This window comes from Phycomyces blakesleeanus (assembly GCF_001638985.1).
Source record: "Phycomyces blakesleeanus NRRL 1555(-) unplaced genomic scaffold PHYBLscaffold_53, whole genome shotgun sequence".
In the NCBI taxonomy this organism is placed as follows: Eukaryota; Fungi; Mucoromycota; class Mucoromycetes; order Mucorales; family Phycomycetaceae; genus Phycomyces; species Phycomyces blakesleeanus.
In genome coordinates this window covers 1-21,821 of record NW_017265178.1, presented here as the reverse complement: position 1 = coordinate 21,821, position 21,821 = coordinate 1, and the positions used below count along the sequence as shown (strand labels likewise).

The following is a 21,821-nucleotide window of genomic DNA, read 5'->3' as shown; positions in this document are numbered from 1 at the left end:
TTGTAACATTATTCATGCTGTATTGAGTAATATGATGCATGCAACAACTTCTGTTGCCTATGATACACTTTATAATAAATTTCTTATGAAATTTGGGGAATATGAGGACTTTATTTTGTATTTTAACTGAATGTGGGTGCAGAAAAAAGAATTATGGTGCAAAGTATAGTGATTGATATGAAACTTTATTGATTATTTGCCTGTTTCTAATATATAATATAAACAATAGGCGACAACTTTTCACACCAATAATTTGATAGAGTCTTATTACAATCAGCTGAAGACTTTTTATTTTGGACATGCAAGATCTCTTCGAGTAGATAAACTTATTTATCTTCTGGCCAAAGTCTTGACTCTTGACTACAAACAAGAAAACGTCAAGATATTATATGAATTCTAATTAGTAGACCTTACATGCCAAGAAGAGCAAAAAAGACAAAATATATACATGTTAGATAGCTATACTGCAATGGAAATGGTTGAGAAATTGAGTGATACTGTATTCACTTGCAGATCATTCACAGTTGATCTTGTTATATACAACATTGAGCTACAGAATGGTTTTCTGCAAAACTGCACTTGCCCTGATACTTCTAAGCTTTGCAAGCATATCTTTCTCATCAATCGCATGCTAGATATTCCTTACTCTTTGTGCCAAAGTCTTTCCTCCTCCTCCTCTGCTGTCCATGTATCTAATACTGATACTAAAGCAGTAGTTGACACTTCCCTTCTTTCTGACGAGATAGAAGCTGATATCATAAACTATTATCAATTATACTCGGTTGAACTTGACAGCAAGATAGCCGCGTACATGGAAATCTCAGAAGATGTGAGCAAGTTCTTAAATACGTTGAAGTTTGCATACAATAAGCTGACAAAATATGGCTTCCCCTCTCAATCGCGTCCACCTCAACAAAGATAATTTTTTTTTATTACTTTTTTTTATTATCAATTATCAATTATATATTATGAACTACTATCTTTTTTTATTTTATTTTTAATTTTTATTTTTTTTTAAAATTTTCTGTATAAAAAAATCAAAATCCAAAAGTTTTTTAAGTTTCGACTTTCTTTTCTGATTGGAGAATTAATGGTACTCATAAAATATTTTGTCTGTCCTTTGATTTTTGATTAAATAAAAGTCAATTTTATAATAAAAATCTTAAAATTTGTTTTTTATTTTTAATATATATAATATAAGTTGGTAAAAGTTAGTTTAAAAAATACTTATTATGTTATAGATATATTTATTTGTATAGAGAAATTATTCTTTTATTTTTTAAAGTAAATTCTTTTTATCTGCGTTTTTATTTGTGTTTTTTATAGAATACAAAAACTAAATATAAATCAAAGCATATTTAATATTTTCTTCTACTAAAATTCAAGTATATAAAAATACTTGATAAGAAATAATATGTTTTATATTTGATATTTTTTAGTTTTCTTCAACATGAAATTTGATATATATATATTAATAATATAGATATACAGATTATATGAGACAGCTTCTCAATTTCTTTTCATTTTTTTTAAAAACAAATTAACACTTATTGTAAACTTTGTGTATTATTTAATTTGTATATCAATTTTAAAAAAAAACTGACTGCATTAATAAGTATTTTGAGACTTTGTTTGTGTGATTTTATAAAAAATAAGTTTTTTCTTTTAGTATTTGTTTTACATATTGATGTTGATATTATATATTTATTTAAATAATATAATAAGAATATTATATAATATTTGTTTTCTTTATTCTATATAATATATCTGATTTTAGGATTAGTTTTTTATTTTAATTGTTAATAGTTTAAAAAATAAGCTATAATGTATAGTAGTTATTTATTTAATATCTATGTATCTTATTTGATACATATTCTGTTTTAATAGATAATTATATAAGATATAACAATATATATTACCCAAGTAATATAAAATAATTTTAGATAATGGTGTAAATATTAATATTATTTATTTATTAATAATTTGAAAGTTTTTGCAGCTAAATTATATAATATTTTTAAATATTCTGAACTTGCCAGAAAAATAGAGATGTTTATAAGTTGCAATTTTTGAAAATCAACGTTGGAAGTGAACTCAAAGTTATTTTTTTGAGAATCAAAATTATTTTAAAATTTCGAAGACTTGTTTCAATTTCAATTTATAAGAGTTTTATTATTTTTTAATATTAAATAAAAAAATCTCATAAAGAATATATGTGTATATGAATCTTCTATATTGTCTATAAATTGTAGTGAATGTAAATATACTTTTATAAAAATACAACTTATTCATTTGATATATTTAAAAAAAAATATGAGCAGAATATGTCAGGAGAGCAATGTGAGACATGATTTGTTTTTTTTTGAGATCAGTAGTTTAGTACTTTTAATGAGACTATCTACTTAATTAAAACATTTTAAACAGAAAATACTAGTTTTAATAACTGGATTTGGAAAATGAAGATAGTAAATTTTAAAAAAAACAATTTTGTCTGTATAATATATAGTTTTATAAAAATTAACTAATTAAAGTATTTTGGTAATATTAGATGCAAATATAAATAAAAGAAACTTAAATATATATAAAGTAATATAACAAAAACTTTTATACAGTTTTTATTTTTAATGAGAATATCAGAAGTTTCTATATGTGTTAAAAATACTACTTTACTTTGATACTTTATATTTTTTCCATATTTTTCTTCTTAGAAACAATTATTAAATATTATGAAATATTCATTTTTATTATTAATATATTTTAAGAAAAACATCTTTATATTATATTATTTGTAATAACTTAAAAATATGTATTTGTTTTTTATATTAACTACTTGTTAATATTAATTCAGATTAATATTTGACCTAAGTTATAAATTTCTAAGACAATTAGTTTATGATCTGAATTCTACAGATTTAATAAATATAAATTTATCAATAAAAAATTTCAATTTTTTCATTATTTATTAAACCAGTAAAAAAATATAATAGTTTTGATTGTCAGCTGTTAAATTTATCAGAAATAAAAATATATACATATTGTGATTAGTTTGAAGCTAATATGGAATCAGTATATAAAATATCTATTTAATTAATTAAATAATTAAATTAATGTTTTCTATAATTATTATTACAAATAATATAAAAAATATGAATATACTCAGTAAACAGGATAAATATATGGTTTTAATAAAAATATTAAAAATAAAATAATAAAAAACAAATAAAAAAATTTACAAAATAAAATTACTGTCATCAGTACTATCACTAGTATTATTACTATCACTACTGATAGCATTTTTATTTTCGGAAGAAGATGATTCATTTTCTGTGAAATATGTTTCATAGTCTGGATCAAGATCTAGCAAAAGTTGCTGTTCTAAGCTGATATTATTATCCTTTATTTGTCTGACAATAGAAATTCTGGCAAAAGTTTATAATAGATATATCCAAAGATTTCCAGTATGCTTGCGCCTCCAAATAAACTGCATTAATTTTCATGATACTATTTTTTTGGTTTTTGATCTTGAGACCATTTGCTGCCTTACATCATTTGAAGTACTTAATAAATTATTAATAATAATTTCTTTTAAAATGTTTTAATATTACCTTCAATTATGTTGGTATGTACACCTTCACTTATTTTATATTCAACGGAATGATTTACTGTTGAATGTCTATATTTCAGTGTTTCTAATTGATTGTATAATTTAAAATAATCAGTGTGAATGATAGAGCCTGATAGAACATGATGTTGGATAATATTCAAAAAATTGTCAGCAGTTCTATTTGATACAGCTACCAAAAAGATTTTTCTTTCTGATGTCTGCTCAACACCCCAGAACCCAAATACCTTCAACTCTATGCTCTTTATTATACTTTCACTTTTCAAATTTAGACTCATCAATTTCAACAGTAATTCTTTCTCCTCGTATAATATTATTAGAATTTATTAATAAAACATATATTATATTTTACTTACCAATCAAAATGTCATTACTACTGATATCTTGACAAATAACTTTTTGAATACCTGCCATAAAAATAACAATTGTCTTTTTGCTCAGTTTGGTTGCTTCTTCAGTCTTATTCAATAGATAATTCAAGATGAAACACCAAATAAGATATATCATAATATTTAAAGTCCTCTTTTTAAAAGAAAAGATAGTATCTTTTCCGATAGACATTTCACTTCTGTTACAGCAGTTTCTGGAATTGCACTTGCAGTAAAACTTCTCTCTACTGTTATGACACTGTAAAGTCATAGGCCATTCATTGCAATATGACATGTGCTCATAGAGAATATTATTTTCTTTCAGATAACTATAATATAAAATATATATATAAATTATTATAATTAATATATATTTAAAGAATTATTGATTAATACAACTTACATAACAGAAGTCTTCTTAGACTCAGTAATTTTATGAATTTGTTCAAAGTCTGGTGTGATTGACATATCTTTTGGTTGAAAATAGTTGGGCATATGAAATAATCAAAAATAAAAATAAAATATAAATATTAAAAGAAAGAAAGAAAGAAATAATAAAAAAAAAGATATTTATATTATTTTCAAAAATTTTAATTTTTAGACTGTTTTATTTAGCTGTCATAAATAAAATCACTATCTACAGTCACATAAATATAATAATGTTTAATTTTTAATGAAATAAAAAAAAGACTACAACCAGATTTAAACTCTGACTGTGGGAGTGAAAGCGCAAAAATATACTATTGTGCCAAAACACTTGTTATACTGTGTCACGTGTGTTGTGACCAGGTCTTGCTTTTGACTATGTTGTGATGTCCAGTACCAAAAGGTCAGTCTGCTCGGCGGGTTTGTCTGGCAGTTTGTTGTGACATGTCATCCTAGTTATGAGAGGCTGACGTCAACGGTATGTTGATGTGATGCTGTTCCCTAGGTAGTACGAGGAGAATTTTTCTGCGAATAGGAAAAATCTCATTTCTGTTCTCTGCTCCTTCTATACACAATATTTTTTGGTTTTCTCTTGTTAACATATTTGTCAACATTGTACTCATTCGAAATCATGGTCCCCCATGCTTGTAACATTTCCCTTCTACAATGCAAATAATTCATCTTGTCAACATCTCCGCGCAACATCAGTACCTTTATTATTATATTTTTTTACCATATTTTTATTTATATATTTTATTCTTGCCGTATTGATTATTGATTATTCTATTTTTTACTATCTTTATTTTTTCAAACTTCTATTATCAACTTAAAATCTTGTCGACTATAAAAAGAGAAACAAACTCAACTCAATAAATCATTAATTCAGTTTCAGTATCTTTTTCTTGTTTTCTTCTCTTTGTTGTCTATACCATCTTGTGACATAACATATTGATTCCTTGGTTTTAGAAAGGTTGTTTGTCGGTTTTAATCTCCTTGTCAGTTATTACTTTTCTGTTTTGTCATTTTCTTTTCATATATCTTTCTCTCTCTCAATTTTAACAACGATTCTCTCAGTTGTTCTCTCTTTTCTTACCTGTCAACTAATGCTGTTTGCTGCTTCTTGCTGTATCCGTCTTCTGTTCTATTCTATTATCATTGTATTTTATTTGCCAAGTGATCCGTTATAATCTACAACAAACCTAACACATCATCTGTCAACTGTGTCATATGTGTTGTGAGCAAGTCCGGCTTTGGCTAGTTTCTGGTGATTGATACTGAATGGTGAATTTCTTTGGTGGTTTAGTCCGGTGGTGAGCCGTGATGTGCAGTACCAGACTTGTGGGTGCTGACATTGATGGTGAGTAGACCCAGTGACATGTCTCGAGGGACAAGAGTGGTCTACCCAGGTATCTTGGGAAATCTTGCTCCCAATACCCCTTATACCTAAACCCCCCAATATAATCCCATTTCTTAAAATTAGAATACTCATCTATATCGTCACCTCAGGAACACATGTCACCTACTAAAAACATTATACCTCTTTCCCCTAATTTCATATACTTCTTTATTGCCAACATTTATTTACACTATTTTTTATTACATTTTATTAGATTCCATTATTATACTATTATTATATTTTTTATTTTATTTTACTACAACATTATTATATTATTACTTTACTTGTTCTATTCTACCTCACTATATTTTTACTTTATCTTTATTCAATTATTATATTTTTACTATACTTTTATTTTACTCTCTTTATATTTTTCTATTCTACTTCTACTATCAACACTAGTTGCATATAGTAAAAATTTTCACTTGACTTTCTTTTCTTTTTCTCAAAAAATTATTTTAACCAAACATTTTTATTTATAAAAGGGATAAACTTTTCAATCAATAAAATCATCATTCTATTCTTGATCTTATTTTTTTTTGTCCGTTATTATTATTATTCTTCATTCATACACAGTGTCCTTGTTCTTTGGAGTTTTGACTGTCAATCTTGATATATTTCGTTTCTCTGTTTTCTCTTTTCTGTCTTTCTCAAACTTTGTTGTTATCACAATTTCCATTTTTATTTTCTCCCTATTATTTTTATCTCTCTGTCACCAATTCTTACCTGTCAAATTACCCATTCTTTTCCATTCTTATTGTATTCTTCTTCTTGTATTTTGTAATTCACATTATATTTATTTGCCAAGTGATAATGTTACAATTCACAATAAAAAAACACATCACGCGTCAACTGACAAGTGGTGTGGTCACATTGTTGGCCTCAGTCTACAAACCAAATTCTATCAAGTTCAGACTTTTTTTGAAAACCTCTTTTAATTTTTCTTCAAAAATTTTAATTTTAATTTTAATTTTAATTTCTTTCTTCCATTTTCACAAAATCATTTTTTTCCAAAAACCAATTTTCTGAAAATTAAAATCTTTCTGCTTTATTTTTCCCAAAATTGTTTTGTTCCTTTTCTTTTTATCATATTTCTGTACACTAAATGTGACGCTTCCTCTCAAACATTACTTTACCAAAATTGTTAACTGAATAGCTTTTCTCTTTATTAATAACATACTTTTTTCTGATATTTTTCTTTTCTTGTAGTTATATATTTTAACTTCAGCTATTTCTTCTTTTATGAAAAAATATTTATATAGTTATTTTTCTTTATATTTTTATTTTACGATTATCTCATCAAGTTTTATCTAGCCTATTTTTGCTATATATTTTATCCATAAAATAGTATAAATATCTCTTTAAAATCAATCAATAAACAACAGTCAAATTTTTCTGATACAAGTTTTCTTTCAGATGCTGTCTATTCTTTCTGATCTATCTTGTGAAATTTCTTCCATTTTATTTTATTTTTTGTCTAGTCTTTGTAGAAGATTGATCATTTCCTTTTTATTTATTATTTTGTCCCAATTTCTTCTTTTATTTATCTCTTAGTAAATTTACTATAGTAAATTTCCCTTTAGCTAAATCCTTTACTCTATTAAACATTTCTTTCTCATAGTTAACTCTTTAGAATTAGTATTATCTATTTCACTTCTTTTAGTTTAACCATTTGTCTAATCATTCAAATTATTTACACTCTTATCTTAGTGTTAGTTTCCCTTTTTATTTCTTTAACTGGTCTATATTGCAACAAAGAGACTATTTTATTATCTCAATTTATCTGATATCAAACCCAAACTCTCAATTCCTCCTTTCAATTCATCTTCTTATATACAATTATTTTTTATTTTACATCTTCTACACACAACTACATACCACACACAACAATACAAATTTATCTGCATAAAGATATTGAAGCTATGTGTACAAACTGTATATATGAATTAGAAATATTGTTATTTCCAAAAAAGGCAATATCTTTATATTGGCTACAGCAGTATAACTTCAGAAAAACAATTGTTGCATTTTTAAAACTCTAACTACAACATATTAAAATTTCAGAATTTTAGAAAAACATTTTTTTAAAAAGGGCGTGTTAGTCTATTTTACTGTTCAGCCTATTTGTATTGTTTAAGTTATGCAAAAATGCATAATAATATATGTTATATAAACTTTATTTTTTTATATTTTTTATATATGTTTATATCCAAATATCTAAGATTATACAATGTTATATAAGCTGACTACAGTCAATTTACATTATATGTAAATCAATTATAGACAATCTTATATATATATAAATTAATTATGATTGATTAGCTTATATATATAATATAATTATAGTCAATCTTATATATATATAATCTGATGACAGTCAATCTGATATATATATAAGTTGTTAACTGTCAATTGGTTATATATATAAGTTGTTGATCACCAATCAGATATATATATGAGTTGTTGACTACTGCTCTGGTATATATATAAGTTGTTGTCTACTGATCTGGTATATATATAAGTTGTTGATTACCAATCAGATATATATATAAGTAGTTGACCGTCAATCTGGTATATATATAAGTTATTAACTACTAATCAGGTATATATATAAGCTGTTGAATGCTGATTGGGTATATAAGTTGTTGACTATCAATCTAACATATATATAAGCTTATGATAGTCAATTTAATATATATATAAGATGATATCATGTGATCCGCACTATATGTAAACATATGATACTCAATCTGATATATATATAAGCTAATGATAGCTGATCTGGTATATATATAAATTGTTGACCACCAATCAGGTATATATATACATACTATTGACAGCCTATCTCATACACATATAAGCTGATGACAGCTAATTTGATATAAATATAAGCTGTTGTCTATCAATTAGGTATATATATAAGCTGATGACAGAAGATATACACAATATATAAAAATATGATATCCAAACTAACATATATATAAGTGCATCACAGTCAATATGATATATATATAAGCTATTGACTACCAATCTAGTATATATATAAGCACTGACCACCGATCTTGTATATATATATGCTGTTGACCGCCAATTGGGTATATATATAAGCTGATGACAGGTGATCTGCACTATATATAAACATTTGATATCCAATCTGATATATATATAAGTGGATCACAGCCAATCTAATATATATATATAAGCTGTTGTCTGCTAATTGGGTATATATATAAGCTGATGACAGAGGATATACACTATATATAAACATATGATATCCAATCTGATATATATATAAGCTGTTGTCTGCTAATTGGGTATATATATAAGCTGATGACAGATGATCTGCACTATATATAAACATATGATATCCAATCTGATAAATATATAAGGGGATCACAGCTAATCTGATATATATATAATCTGATAATAGTCAATCTGGTATATATATAAGCTGTTGACTGCCAATTGGGTATATATATAAGCTGTTGTCCACCAATTGTATATACGTATAAGCTGATAACAGGTGATCTGCACTATACATAAACATATGATATCCAGTCTGATATATATATAAGTGGATCACAGCCAATCTGATATATATGTAAATCAATAACAGTTAATCTGTATTATAAATATATATATATCACATTCAATTTACTACTTATATAAGTTAATAAAATATAATATATAATTAATATTAGCCAATAACATTTGATTTATTACTAATATTAGCTTATAACATCTTATGTATCTCTCAAATTAGTCAATACCATTGGATCTATTACATTATATATATTCACACTTGTCAATGTCCAAGTCATATCCGATCATCTTGTCAAATATAAGTTACATACTCTAATCATATTTAATCTTTAATGTTATATATACTCACAACTCTTTTATAATCTTTATATATATATATATAGTATATAAATACATTAAAATTATAATAAATATTAATAACTTGACTTGTTCATATATTTTTTTATTGATTTATATAATAATATTTTGATTTTTATAAGAAAATTAGTAAAAAAAATATGAAAATTAATTTTTATTAATTCTGTACTTACTGTTTACATATTTTGATACTTTTATATTATACTACTAAATTTTCTTGATATAGCAAAAAAAATTAAAAAATTATTACTTAGTAAGAATTTGAACTTTCATTAGAAGAGATATATTTAATTATTGTCGGAACGGCTTTTTGATAGTTTAAAGTTAAATGTTTTTCCATGCCAAGCTTTTACATAGTTGCTATTTATATAACCTATCTTCCCACACTAAAAATGCCAAGACTTCTCACGCTAATTATATTCAGACTAACCAAAAAAGGAAATTTTCCGGAAAAAAGCTATTCTTTATTATTTTTATTCACAAATTCAATTGTATTGTTTACGTAGATCATTTATGCAAGATTGTGCATGATTATGCATATTATATAACAAGAATAGCCAAAAGTTGCCAATTTTTTTTTGCAATTCAATTGTATTGTTTACGTAGATCATTTATGCGAGATTATGCATAATTATGCACGTTATATAACAAGTATAGCCAAAAGTTATTAATTTTTTTCAGCAATGCAATTGTATTGTTTACATTATGCGAATATGCATAATGACGTATGTTACACAAACTTTATTTTTTATATTTTTATATATGTTTAAATTCTTTTATATGTACCTATATATAATTATACCATATTATACAAGATTATGTAAGCTGATAATAACTAATTACCACTATATATAAACTAATTATAGCTGATCTCATATATATATAAGCTATTGATAGTTGATCTAGAATAATTATAAGCTGTTGACCACTGATCTGGCATATATATAAATTGTTGATCGCCAATCTGGCATATATACAAGTTGTTGATTGCCGATCTGGCATATATATAAGCTGTTGACTACCGATCTGGCATATATCACTGCAAAAGGAGGGTGGATTTGGTCGAATTTTATTTTTTGAATTTTGGCAAAATTTGGAAAAATATTTCAAACACTATCGTTTTTCAATATATTTTTTTCTTGAGATGGGAATTCGCAATTTTTTCTGATTATATTAAATAAACACAGATACAAACACAAATATTTATTAATTAGGCAATAAATCGCACAATTGTCTTAAAAAATATATGTTTCGATTGACTTGGCAGAAAAATAAAAAATAAAAATAAAATATTAAATGTTAAATGTAGTATTTAATTATTTTTCTGGAAGGAAAAACTTGTTGTTACAGATGCACTTAATTTAGAGTCAATAATATTTTTATTGCATCGCAAAAAATACCGAATTTTATTAGAATATAATAATGTATGATATATGACTTATTTTTAATAAGAAAGTATATCAAAAAAAATTGAAAAAAAGAACAAGAATTGATGTCATAAAAAATACAAGAAAAAGAAAATCCAAAAAATGCGACTTGCCAAAATGAGTGAGAATTGATGTCATGTTAAAAAAACGCAAAAGAGAAAAACTACGCCATTATATCAGTGATTATGAAATTGAAGCCCCATTAATAATCAGGCACATTTTTTTTAAGAAAAGATTGCTGCATCAAAATCCATTTGTAACTCTTACTAATAGGGACGGTAAGCTCAATGTAGTCAATGACATAGTGAACAAGATATATCAACTCATTATTAATGACAAAAATAAGAGACATATAAAAGATGAAAATAAAATATAGTATACACCTCTTTATTATTTTATTATTATTAATATTATTCTTACTGTTATGAATTCTACAACTAAAATCTACACTGTTATGTGTACATGTTCATCATGTACCAAAAATGCAATTGGCGGAATTTTGCAAAATGCACAGACCTTTAAGCGTCATAATAATGCTGATAAGTTATTAGACATTGGCCCAAAAAATCGAGGTAAATGACATTTGAGTAGTACACGCATTACTGGATAAATTGTAATCTAATATTTTTTTTGTTAATTATTAATTAATACAGAAGTTGTCGAAGAAGAGACAAACGTTGAGATGGTAGATGTATCTGAAACATCGATTGATTGTGAGTATAAAATTTCTTTTTAATAAATCATAATTTAGATAGCTAATAGTCTGGTTTTACTATAGATGAAGACAATTATTCTATTGTATCAGCCAAAACTACCGTACAGAGTGTACCTTTTTTGAGAGAAGATGAGATTTTTCAATTCGAAGAGTCTGATGTCAAGACAACATCATTGGCTTCTGACAATGACAATCCTGATTCAAGCGATGAGTCTGAAGATGAGAGCGAAGTTGAGGTTGCCGGTGTTGAAGATTTTGAAGACATGGTTGCTTCTGGTATGCATACATTTAAAAAAGAAATATACATAAATTGTGTTACAAATAATTAACAGAAATACTTGCCTTTGTAGTTGCTTCTTTGAAAATTCATGAAATGTCTCAAACAAGCCAATTCATGGCTCTATTTGGCCTTATTTTTCAGGCGTTTTACTTGGTTCAAGCAGGTGGAACTGCTATGTTGAAATTCTTCTGCCATCTTCTTGTTGCCTTTGATAAGGATACCGATCTCCCACTCATCATTGATGCATTAAAGACTATGACCGGCTTCAATTTCATGACAAAAAGCATTGTCAAATACACCGTCTGCAACAAGTGCTTTGCAATTTACCTACCAGGCAATCGCCAACCAAATTGCACATTCGAAAAATACACAACTACACCACCAACATACTGCGGAAATCCTCTTTTCTCTGACACCGAAGCTGATCGTGCTGTCCCTCTCATGGTTTTTCCATACAACTCGCTCAAGAATGCATTGGCACAGCATTTCGCCAAACCTGGGTTCAAGCATCAAATCGTTCAATGGAGATCGAGGGAAACTGTAAACAGTACCTTGTTGGACGTCTATAATGGTGCAATGTGGTCTGAGCTCCTTGATGAAAATGACGAGCCTTTTGTGAATCACGACCATTCTTTGATGTTGACATTGAATGTGGATTGGTTTCAATCGTTCGAGGGTCGTACACATGCAAGTGGGGCCTTGTACCTGTCAATGAACAACCTGCCTAGGGAAGAAAGAATGAAGCCGGAAAACATTATCCTTGTCGGTGTCATGCCTGGTCCAAAGGAAGCGAAGATCGACCAGATGAACAACTTCTTGGAACCTCTGGTAGACAAGCTGGTAGAGTTATACGGCGGTATAACTATCAAAACTCCAGAGTTCCCCAATGGTACTAGTATCCGCGCTGCTCTTATGTGTGTTGCTTGCGACATATCTGCTGCAAGAAAGACTGCTGGATTTACAGGATTTGCAAGTACAAATGCCTGTCACATATGCAAGCGTCATTTCACTGTTGTTGCTGGAACAAGTAAGATCAATTATTCTGGATTTGATCATGAGAACTGGGTCTCCCGAACAAAAGAGGAAAATGCAACCGAAGCTGAGATGTGGTTCTGCGCAGAATCTGATGCAGAGAGAGCTGTTTTGGAGAAGCAGCATGGCACCCGTTTTTCCGAGTTGCATCGCCTACACTACTTTGATCCCGTCCGATGCACGATTGTTGATCCCATGCACAATTTGTTTCTTGGGACAGCAAAGCGTATGATCAGTGTTTGGAAAGACCTGAGGTATCTCCCAACTGCTGTTCTCGTCCGTATGCAACGTCTTGCCGATAGTATTCTTGTTCCTCCTGGGTATGCCGTTTTATCAACAAAGATCGAATCTGGTTTCCCGTATATGAAGGCAGACGAGTGGTGGTCGTGGTGTCTGATTTATTCATTGGTGGTACTAAAAGACGCTTTGCCTGAAGACGACTACAAAAACTGGACTCTCTTTGTAAAAGCATGCCGAAAGTTGACCGGTCCTTCAGTCACATATTCAGAAATTGACAGTGCACACCAGCTCCTTGGAGAATTCGGAAAAGAGTGTGAGACTCTTTATGGAGAGAGCAGCATCACACCAAATATGCACTTGCATATGCACTTGCGTGAGTCAATGCTTAATTTTGGTCCGGTATACGCATTCTGGCTGTATAGCTTCGAGAGATACAACGGCAAGTTGAAGAATATCAAGACGAACCGTCGCAATGGTCTTGAGGTCACCATCATGAGAGTCTTCCTGGAGAAAGTATTCATTAGTAGCTTTCTTCGAGCGTATTCTACCAATCTTTCATCACCACTGATAGAGTTCCTTGAGGGGGTTGCCCAAGTAAAATCAAATTCCAACAGCTCTTCTCCCTTGAATTTGGATGCTGGCCACCCTCCTGCGTTGCCATTTAGCTTAGCAATGTTCCAGCAAGCTGCTATAAATTCATGGTACAATGTCACCGGAAGTGAGGCCTTGCCCCCGACCACATTGCCAATCAAGTTGCAGCCTTTAACTATGATGAAGGATGATCACTATCAGTGGTTATTTGAATTCTATGTCAAGGCTTACCGGAGTACAAGTGTTTCCTTCTGTGTGGTAGAGAGAATCCCAATTGGTGAGGATGTATTTGTGAACAATCGGATTCAAAAGGTGAAGAAGATTTCGTTGCTGGGGCAAGAGTACTGCAGTGGTGAAAAGAAGAAGCGCGGGTCTTTTGTGAGGGTATTGTTTCTTGAGAGAACAAATGACGATGTATCTGAATTCCCTGGTCAAATAGAGTATTTATTTACTCATACCATTAAGATAGGTGGAGTCAAAAGAGTGTCAATGTTCGCATTCATTAAATGGTTTCCCGCCTACCATTCAAGTAGTCATCAGCCATTAGCTGATCAAGGTCTGCAGTTGTGGGACAAGGGATTTATGGAAGAAGATGCTTCGTGCATTATTCCAGTGCATCGTCTACATTTGTGCTTTGCGTTGACTACGCATAAAATGCAGAGTGGGACGCAAAAGCACCTGGTTATTCCACTGCCTAGAAAAGTAGTCACATAAAAAAAATAACAACTATTTAGGTTACCAGTATAAATAATTATAATACAAGTTTTTTTGACTGTAAAAAGATTTAGCTTTATTTATCTCTGTATTCTTATTTAGTTTTAATATTACTTCTTTATTAAGTATTTAAAAGAGCAATAGTAAATTATATTACTAGTTTTTTTTAACTATTAACAAATAGTAAAAACCATTATTTATTTCTCTTGCTTTTATCAATAATATAAAAGACAAAAAAACTTGTATATTTAATACCCGACATTTACCATTCTCTTTGCCTTTATTACATATTCTTGCTAATATTGGTATTATAATTTCCAATAAAAAAAAACGAGGATAAAACAATCAGGATTATATAATTAAATAATTGCTTTGTATATATATTTTTTTTATTAATTGACTTTAAAATAAAATAAAATAAAATAAAATAAAATAATAATTTATTATTTTGATTTTTGATTTTGTCTTTTTCTTTTTCCTTTTACTTATATATTAATTGCTTCTCATCTTGACAATACCGCCTGATTATATTTTACCACTTTACTCCACATCATTCAACACAATCAATAAAAATTATTAAAGTACTATATGCACTTTGTAAACAAAATAACGATTTATTGTTGGTGTGTGTGAATCCAAGCAGCAACACGTGCCTTTTTCTTATTCGATAACTCGGTGTTTCTCAAAATAATTGGATAGACAGAATTGCCAATGACGTCTGGTCCCTTGTTAGCAAGTCTCTGTTTCTTCAAAACAGTAAAGTATTCATCCACCTGCATTATAATATAAATACTTTTGAGTTAGAAGTATTAAAAAAAATAACTTTTATCATGAGAGCCTTACCAAGGGATGTCTATTTCTAGGAGTATATCTAGTTTTATTTTTCTCCTCATCTGACTCAATATCAGACAACATGTCATAGTCCAGAAGGTCCACGACAGTCTCACCAAACTTAGACTCAAGGTTTGCCTTGTCAGCTAAGTGAATTGCCTTGTAGTCTGCAAGAATCTGAAAAAAAAAGTTAAAATAGTTTACACAAAAACTGTTGACTATACTTACGTTTCTCTTTTTGGACCGGCGTCGAGAAATCCGATTTTGTCGAGCTATCTTTTCTGGCAAAGCTTTTGCCCTTTGAAGCATATACGAAATATGTCTTCGGGTTTTCTCTTCCACAACTGCAGACGAAACAGACTTTACTTCAGCTTGCTGATGTGTGTAGCTCTGCACTACATCAGCAATGGGACGGTTGGATGTCGAGAAGGCGCCCTCATTGACCGTCAATGACATTGTTGCCAGAACTGTCGTGTTTGAGAACGGATCAATCTCTGCAAAATATAATGTAAGTAACTTTGCAATATTCTATTACTAGTATATATCCTACCGAAACCGTTGGAAGGCGGTACTTTATATATTCTCCTGTAGTAAGAGCCTGACCAATGGGACTATAGTTCGAATTGTTATTCTGGCCATTGGTTGCTCCCATGTTGTGGTAGACCTTCTCCAGAAGTGAATGAGATTCATTCAGTCGGGTGCTCATGGTGGACAAAGTGGACAGGACAGTACAATCTAGCTCTGCGCTAACTGTCAAGCTGGGAAGAATTTCCCGTTGTCTTGTGCTTGCTGCTGTCCTAGCAGTTTGTTGAACAGACTTTTTTATAGTCGTCTTTTTCGTTTTTTTGGATTGCTGCGTATTAGAAGACATGAATTGAGATATTTAAGGCTAATGAAAGAAATGGAAACAATGTGAATACTTTAATAATTAGAGTTGGGTTTCTTTAAAATAATAAAATAAATCAAAACATACGTAAAGGTGGAAAGTAAGGCACCAAAAGATTATTTTTCTGATGATGCTCTTTATAGCATTTTGATCTCTATATTATACTTTTCTTTATAAGCCGACTTAGAAAGGCATTTGTAATAGCTTACATCCATTACAAAGATGTGAGAGATTATGGTTTAGTACGTAATGTCTTGTCTCAATCGGGATGGGTTGAATGACTTTCAATTTGCTCCATTGATTCTATCAGTTTCTCAGGGTCAATGGTCATAAAATTATAATTTTGAATTTCCCCGTTTTTTTTTTTTAATTTTTTCTTTCTTCTTCTTTACTTCTTTCTTAATGTCTAACATGGTAAGCATCAACTCACATCAAAATTTCAAGACCTAATCATCTTGTTGTTTTTATTCTAGCATGATACACTATGCTTTAAACCACCAAGTCCTTCTTAACTGCCTCAAAAGTAATGATAAAAAGGTAATAAAAATATACTTGAATATTTATTCACGATTTATGTATTAATTATTCTGCTTAGATATTTCTAGCCCGTTAACAAAGACATATACCTTGGGAGGATTTACAAAATGGTATGTTGTATAAATATTAACGTACACCTTCAAGATACAACTTGTATTTATTATTTTTCTTATGTATACCATACACTTTATAGTCACTGGTCTTTATCTCGGTCCTCTTTTTTTGATTATACACCGACTCTTATTCTCTACAGACAGACAAGTAAGTAAATAATCATTCTACTTCTTTGTATGTAATTCTAATGAAAAGAAATTATTTTATAGATAATATCTCCATTTCCGTATGCTGCCTCTTCTATTGTATTGAATAATTGGTAAGCAAAAAATAGTCTGATACTCTTTATTTCATTCTAATAAAAGATTATACTTTATAGACAATGTCATTGTATTTTGTGTTTGTCAACTCTTCTGTTTTCTGAACTGTCTGGTAAGCAAACCATAGTCTTATTTACTTTGCATCGTATTAACAAAAGTTATTATTTTTATAGACAATATTACTATAATTGAGACATTTAACTAAAATGTTGATATATCTATCTTTATGTTAAAGACATCCATCTGTTCTCGTGTTTAACTTTATTGTAAGTACATTCATATTTTTTAAATAATCTGTTGCTCTCAAATAAATATACCTAGAACATTCTTTCTAATCCACCCTATAATTATTTTTTATAAAAGTAAACAAACAGGCCAAGAAGGCGTGCCGCAGCAAGCAATGGAATACAGTAGGGGTCGATTGCACCAGGCGTGGACCAATGGATGTTCAAAAGGAATAACATAGTATCCACTAAAATAAATGACGGCATCGAGTGTGATGTTTCTACCCAATTGCAACAGAAGACGATTAGTGATGTAGACGAATAGAAACAGCTAGAAACAATAAGAAAATTTTTTCAAACCAATAAAAACCTTTAAAATGACCCATAAACCTCTAAATCTTGACTAAATCTTGACCAAATCTTGACCAAATCTCTTCTTTAACAACCCATATATAGTAATAAAAAGATGTTGAATGTTATGTGCTGTATTTAAAAAAAACCCCAAAACCAATATAAAATGAAAAATCTGCGGTCTGATAAAAGTGCGTCTATATTTTCATGCCCAAAATATATCACATAAAAGTATATCACACTTTTTCTTTTTGCGTTCCTAAAATTCAGTATACTAATTGTATTCATTTAGCTCACGAATTTTAAAAAATTGGCATCATAAATTCCGATCGAATTCATGCTGAATTTTATTTATTCAGAAAGTATTTGGTCAAGATTTAGTATACTGAATTGGCCCTCCTTTTGCAGTGTATATATATATAAGCTGATTATAGCTGATCTGCTATATATATAAGTGGATGACAGCTGATCTGCTATATATATAAGTGGATGACAGCCGGTCTGATATATATATAAGTAGATGACAGCCGGTCTGATATATATATAAGTGGATGACAGCTGATCTGCTATATATATATAAGCTGATTATAGCTGATCTGCTATGTATATAAATGGATGACAGCTGATCTGCTATATATATAAGTTGATGACAGCCGGTCTGCTATATATATAAGTTGATGACAGCCGGTCTGATATATATATAAGTGGATGACAGCCGGTCAGATATATATATAGGTGGATGATAGCCAGTCTGCTATATATATGTGGATGACAGCTGATCTGGTATATATATAAGTGGATGACAGCTGGTCTGCTATATATATGTGGATGATAGCTGATCTGATATATATATAAGTAGATGATAGCTGATCTGATATATATATAAGTAGATGATAGCTGATCTGATATATATTTAAGTGGATGACAGTCAATCTGATATATATATAAGCTGATTATAGCTGATCTGATATATATTTAAGTGGATGACAGTCAATCTGATATATATATAAGCTGATTATAGCTGATCTGATATATATATAAGTGGATGATAGCTGATCTGCTATATATATAAGTGGATGACAGCCGGTCTGATATATATATAAGTGGATGACAGCCGGTCTGATATATATATAAGTGGATGACAGCCAATCTGATATATATATAAAGGGATGACAGCCGGTCTGATATATATATAAGTGGATGACAGTTGATCTGCTATATATATAAGTGGATGACAGCCGGTCTGATATATATATAAGTGGATGACAGCCAGTCTGATATATATATAAGTGGATGACAGCTGATCTGCTATATATATATAAGCTGATTATAGCTGATCTGCTATATATATAAGTGGATGACAGCTGATCTGCTATATATATAAGTGGATAATAGCTGATCTGCTATATATATGTGGATGACAGCCGGTTTGATATATATATAAGTGGATGACAGCCAATCTGATATATATATAAGCTAATAATTATTAATCTGGTATATATATAAGCCAATAATCATCAATCTGGTATATATATAAGCCAATAATCATCAATCTGGTATATATATAAGCCAATAATCATCAATCTGGTATATATATATGTCAATAATCATCAATCTGGTATATATATAAGCCAATAATCATCAATCTGATATATATATAATCTAATTACAGTTAATCTCATATATATACAAGTAGATAACAATCAATTTTATATATGTATAAGTGGATAACAGTCAATCTGGTATATATATATAAGTTGTTAACCACCAATCAGGTATATATATAAGCTGTTGACCACCAATTGGGTATATATATAAGCTGATAACAGGTGATCCACACTATATATAAACATATGATACTCAATCTGATATATATATAAGCTGATGATAGCTGATCTGGTATATATATAAATTGTTGACTGCCAATCAGCTATATATATATAAACTATTAACAGTCTATCTCATACATATATAAGCTGATATTAGCCAATCTAGTATATATATAAGCTGTTGACTGCCAATTGGGTATATATATAAGCTAATAACAAATGATCTGCACTATATATAAACATATGATATCCAATCTGATATATATATAAGTAGATAACAGTCAATCTCATACATATATAAGCTGAACACTGCTGATCTAGTATATATATAAATAAATGATATCTGATCTGATATATATATAAATCAATAACAGTCAATTTATATTATATATATATACTTATCACATCCAATTTACTACTTATATAAGTTAATAAAATATAATATATAATCAATATTAGCCAATAACATTTGATTTATTACTAATATTAGCCTATAACATCTTATCTATCTCTGATATTAGTCAATACCATTAGATCTATCACATTATATATATTCACACTTGTCAATATCCAAGTCATATCCGATCATCTCGTCAAATATAAGTTACATACTCTAATCATATTTAATCTTTAATTTTATATATATTCACAACTCTTTTATAATCTTTATATATATATATATAGTATATAAATACATTAAAATTATAATAAATATTAATAAGTTGACTTGTTCATATATTTTTTTATTGATTTATATAATAATATTTTGATTTTTATAAGAAAATTAGTAAAAAAATATGAAAATTAATTTTTATTAATTCTGTACTTGCTCTTTACATATTTTGATACTTTTATATTATACTACTAAATTTTCTTTATATAGCAAAAAAAATTAAAAAATTATTACTTAGTAAGAATTTGAACTTTCATTAGAAGAGATATATTTAATTATTGTCGGAACGGCTTTTTGATAGATTAAAGTTAAATGTTTTTCCATGCCAAGCTTTTACATAGTTGTTATTTATATAACCTATCTTCCCACACTAAAAATGCCAAGACTTCTCACGCTAGGTGCATTCAGACTAACCAAAAAAGGAAATTTTTGCGAAAAAAGCAATTTTTTGTCATTTTTTCCCACAAATTCAATGGTATTGTTTACGTAGATCATTTATGCAAGATTATGCATGATTATGCACGTTATATAACAAGTATAGCCAAAAGTTACCAATTTTTTTCAGCAATACAATTGTATTGTTTACATTACGCGAATATGCATAATGACGTATGTCACACAAACTTTATTTTTTATATTTTTATATATGTTTAAATTCTCTTATATGTGCCTATATATAATTATGCAATATTATGCAAGATTATGTAAGCTGATAACAACTAATTGACACTATATATAAACTAAGTATAGCTGATCTCATATATATATAAGCTATTAATAGTTGATCTAGGATAAATATAAGCTGTTGACCACCGATCTGGCATATATATAAGTTGTTGATCGCCGATCTAGCATATATATAAGCTGTTGACTACCGATCTGGCATATATATAAGTTGTTGATCGCCGATCTAGCATATATATAAGCTGTTGACTACCGATCTGGCATATATATAAGTTGTTGATCGCCGATCTGGCATATATATAAGTTGTTGATCGCCGATCTAGCATATATATAAGCTGTTGATTGCCGATCTGGCATATATATAAGCTGTTGACTACCGATCTGGCATATATATAAGTTGTTGATCGCCGATCTAGCATATATATAAGCTGTTGACTACCGATCTGGCATATATATAAGTTGTTGATCGCCGATCTAGCATATATATAAGCTGTTGACTACCGATCTGGCATATATATAAGCTGTTGATTGCCGATCTGGCATATATATAAGCTGTTGACTACCGATCTGGCATATATATAAGTTGTTGATTGCCAATCTGGCATATATATAAGCTGTTGACTACCGATCTGGCATATATATAAGTTGTTGATCGCCGATCTAGCATATATATAAGCTGTTGACTACCGATCTGGCATATATATAAGTTGTTGATCGCCGA

General features: G+C 28.9%; 6 protein-coding genes across 6 annotated transcripts; 3 read left to right on the top strand and 3 right to left on the bottom strand.

Moving 5' to 3' along the window:
* Positions 1-448: 448 nt before the first annotated feature.
* Positions 449-922, top strand: PHYBLDRAFT_176408 (hypothetical protein; the record flags this gene model as incomplete). The annotated part of the gene is made up of 1 exon (XM_018437759.1): positions 449-922. The coding sequence occupies one exon, from the start codon at positions 449-451 to the stop codon at positions 920-922; it is 474 nt and encodes a 157-aa protein (XP_018283172.1).
* Positions 923-3,041: 2,119 nt separating this feature from the next.
* On the bottom strand, positions 3,042-4,485 carry PHYBLDRAFT_73795 (hypothetical protein; the record flags this gene model as incomplete). Its single annotated transcript, XM_018442917.1, is given in 7 exon segments — positions 3,042-3,079; positions 3,247-3,419; positions 3,545-3,557; positions 3,606-3,862; positions 3,882-3,927; positions 3,979-4,319; positions 4,394-4,485. The coding sequence occupies 7 exon segments, from the start codon at positions 4,483-4,485 to the stop codon at positions 3,042-3,044; spliced, it is 960 nt and encodes a 319-aa protein (XP_018283171.1).
* Positions 4,486-5,223: 738 nt separating this feature from the next.
* On the bottom strand, positions 5,224-6,554 carry PHYBLDRAFT_73796 (hypothetical protein; the record flags this gene model as incomplete). Its single annotated transcript, XM_018442918.1, has 4 exons — positions 5,224-5,257; positions 5,510-5,562; positions 5,636-5,859; positions 6,539-6,554. The coding sequence occupies 4 exons, from the start codon at positions 6,552-6,554 to the stop codon at positions 5,224-5,226; spliced, it is 327 nt and encodes a 108-aa protein (XP_018283170.1).
* A 5,009-nt stretch (positions 6,555-11,563) lies between these two features.
* Positions 11,564-14,711, top strand: PHYBLDRAFT_176406 (hypothetical protein; the record flags this gene model as incomplete). Its single annotated transcript, XM_018437758.1, has 5 exons — positions 11,564-11,711; positions 11,793-11,852; positions 11,918-12,130; positions 12,187-12,650; positions 13,218-14,711. 5 exons carry the CDS (start codon positions 11,564-11,566, stop codon positions 14,709-14,711), a joined length of 2,379 nt encoding a protein of 792 aa, XP_018283169.1.
* Positions 14,712-15,325: 614 nt separating this feature from the next.
* On the bottom strand, positions 15,326-16,413 carry PHYBLDRAFT_176405 (hypothetical protein; the record flags this gene model as incomplete). Its single annotated transcript, XM_018437757.1, has 4 exons — positions 15,326-15,484; positions 15,555-15,719; positions 15,771-16,070; positions 16,093-16,413. 4 exons carry the CDS (start codon positions 16,411-16,413, stop codon positions 15,326-15,328), a joined length of 945 nt encoding a protein of 314 aa, XP_018283168.1.
* Positions 16,414-16,677: 264 nt separating this feature from the next.
* On the top strand, positions 16,678-17,805 carry PHYBLDRAFT_176404 (hypothetical protein; the record flags this gene model as incomplete). The annotated part of the gene is made up of 5 exons (XM_018437756.1): positions 16,678-16,747; positions 17,024-17,075; positions 17,159-17,226; positions 17,575-17,605; positions 17,703-17,805. The coding sequence occupies 5 exons, from the start codon at positions 16,678-16,680 to the stop codon at positions 17,803-17,805; spliced, it is 324 nt and encodes a 107-aa protein (XP_018283167.1).
* Positions 17,806-21,821: the final 4,016 nt, after the last annotated feature.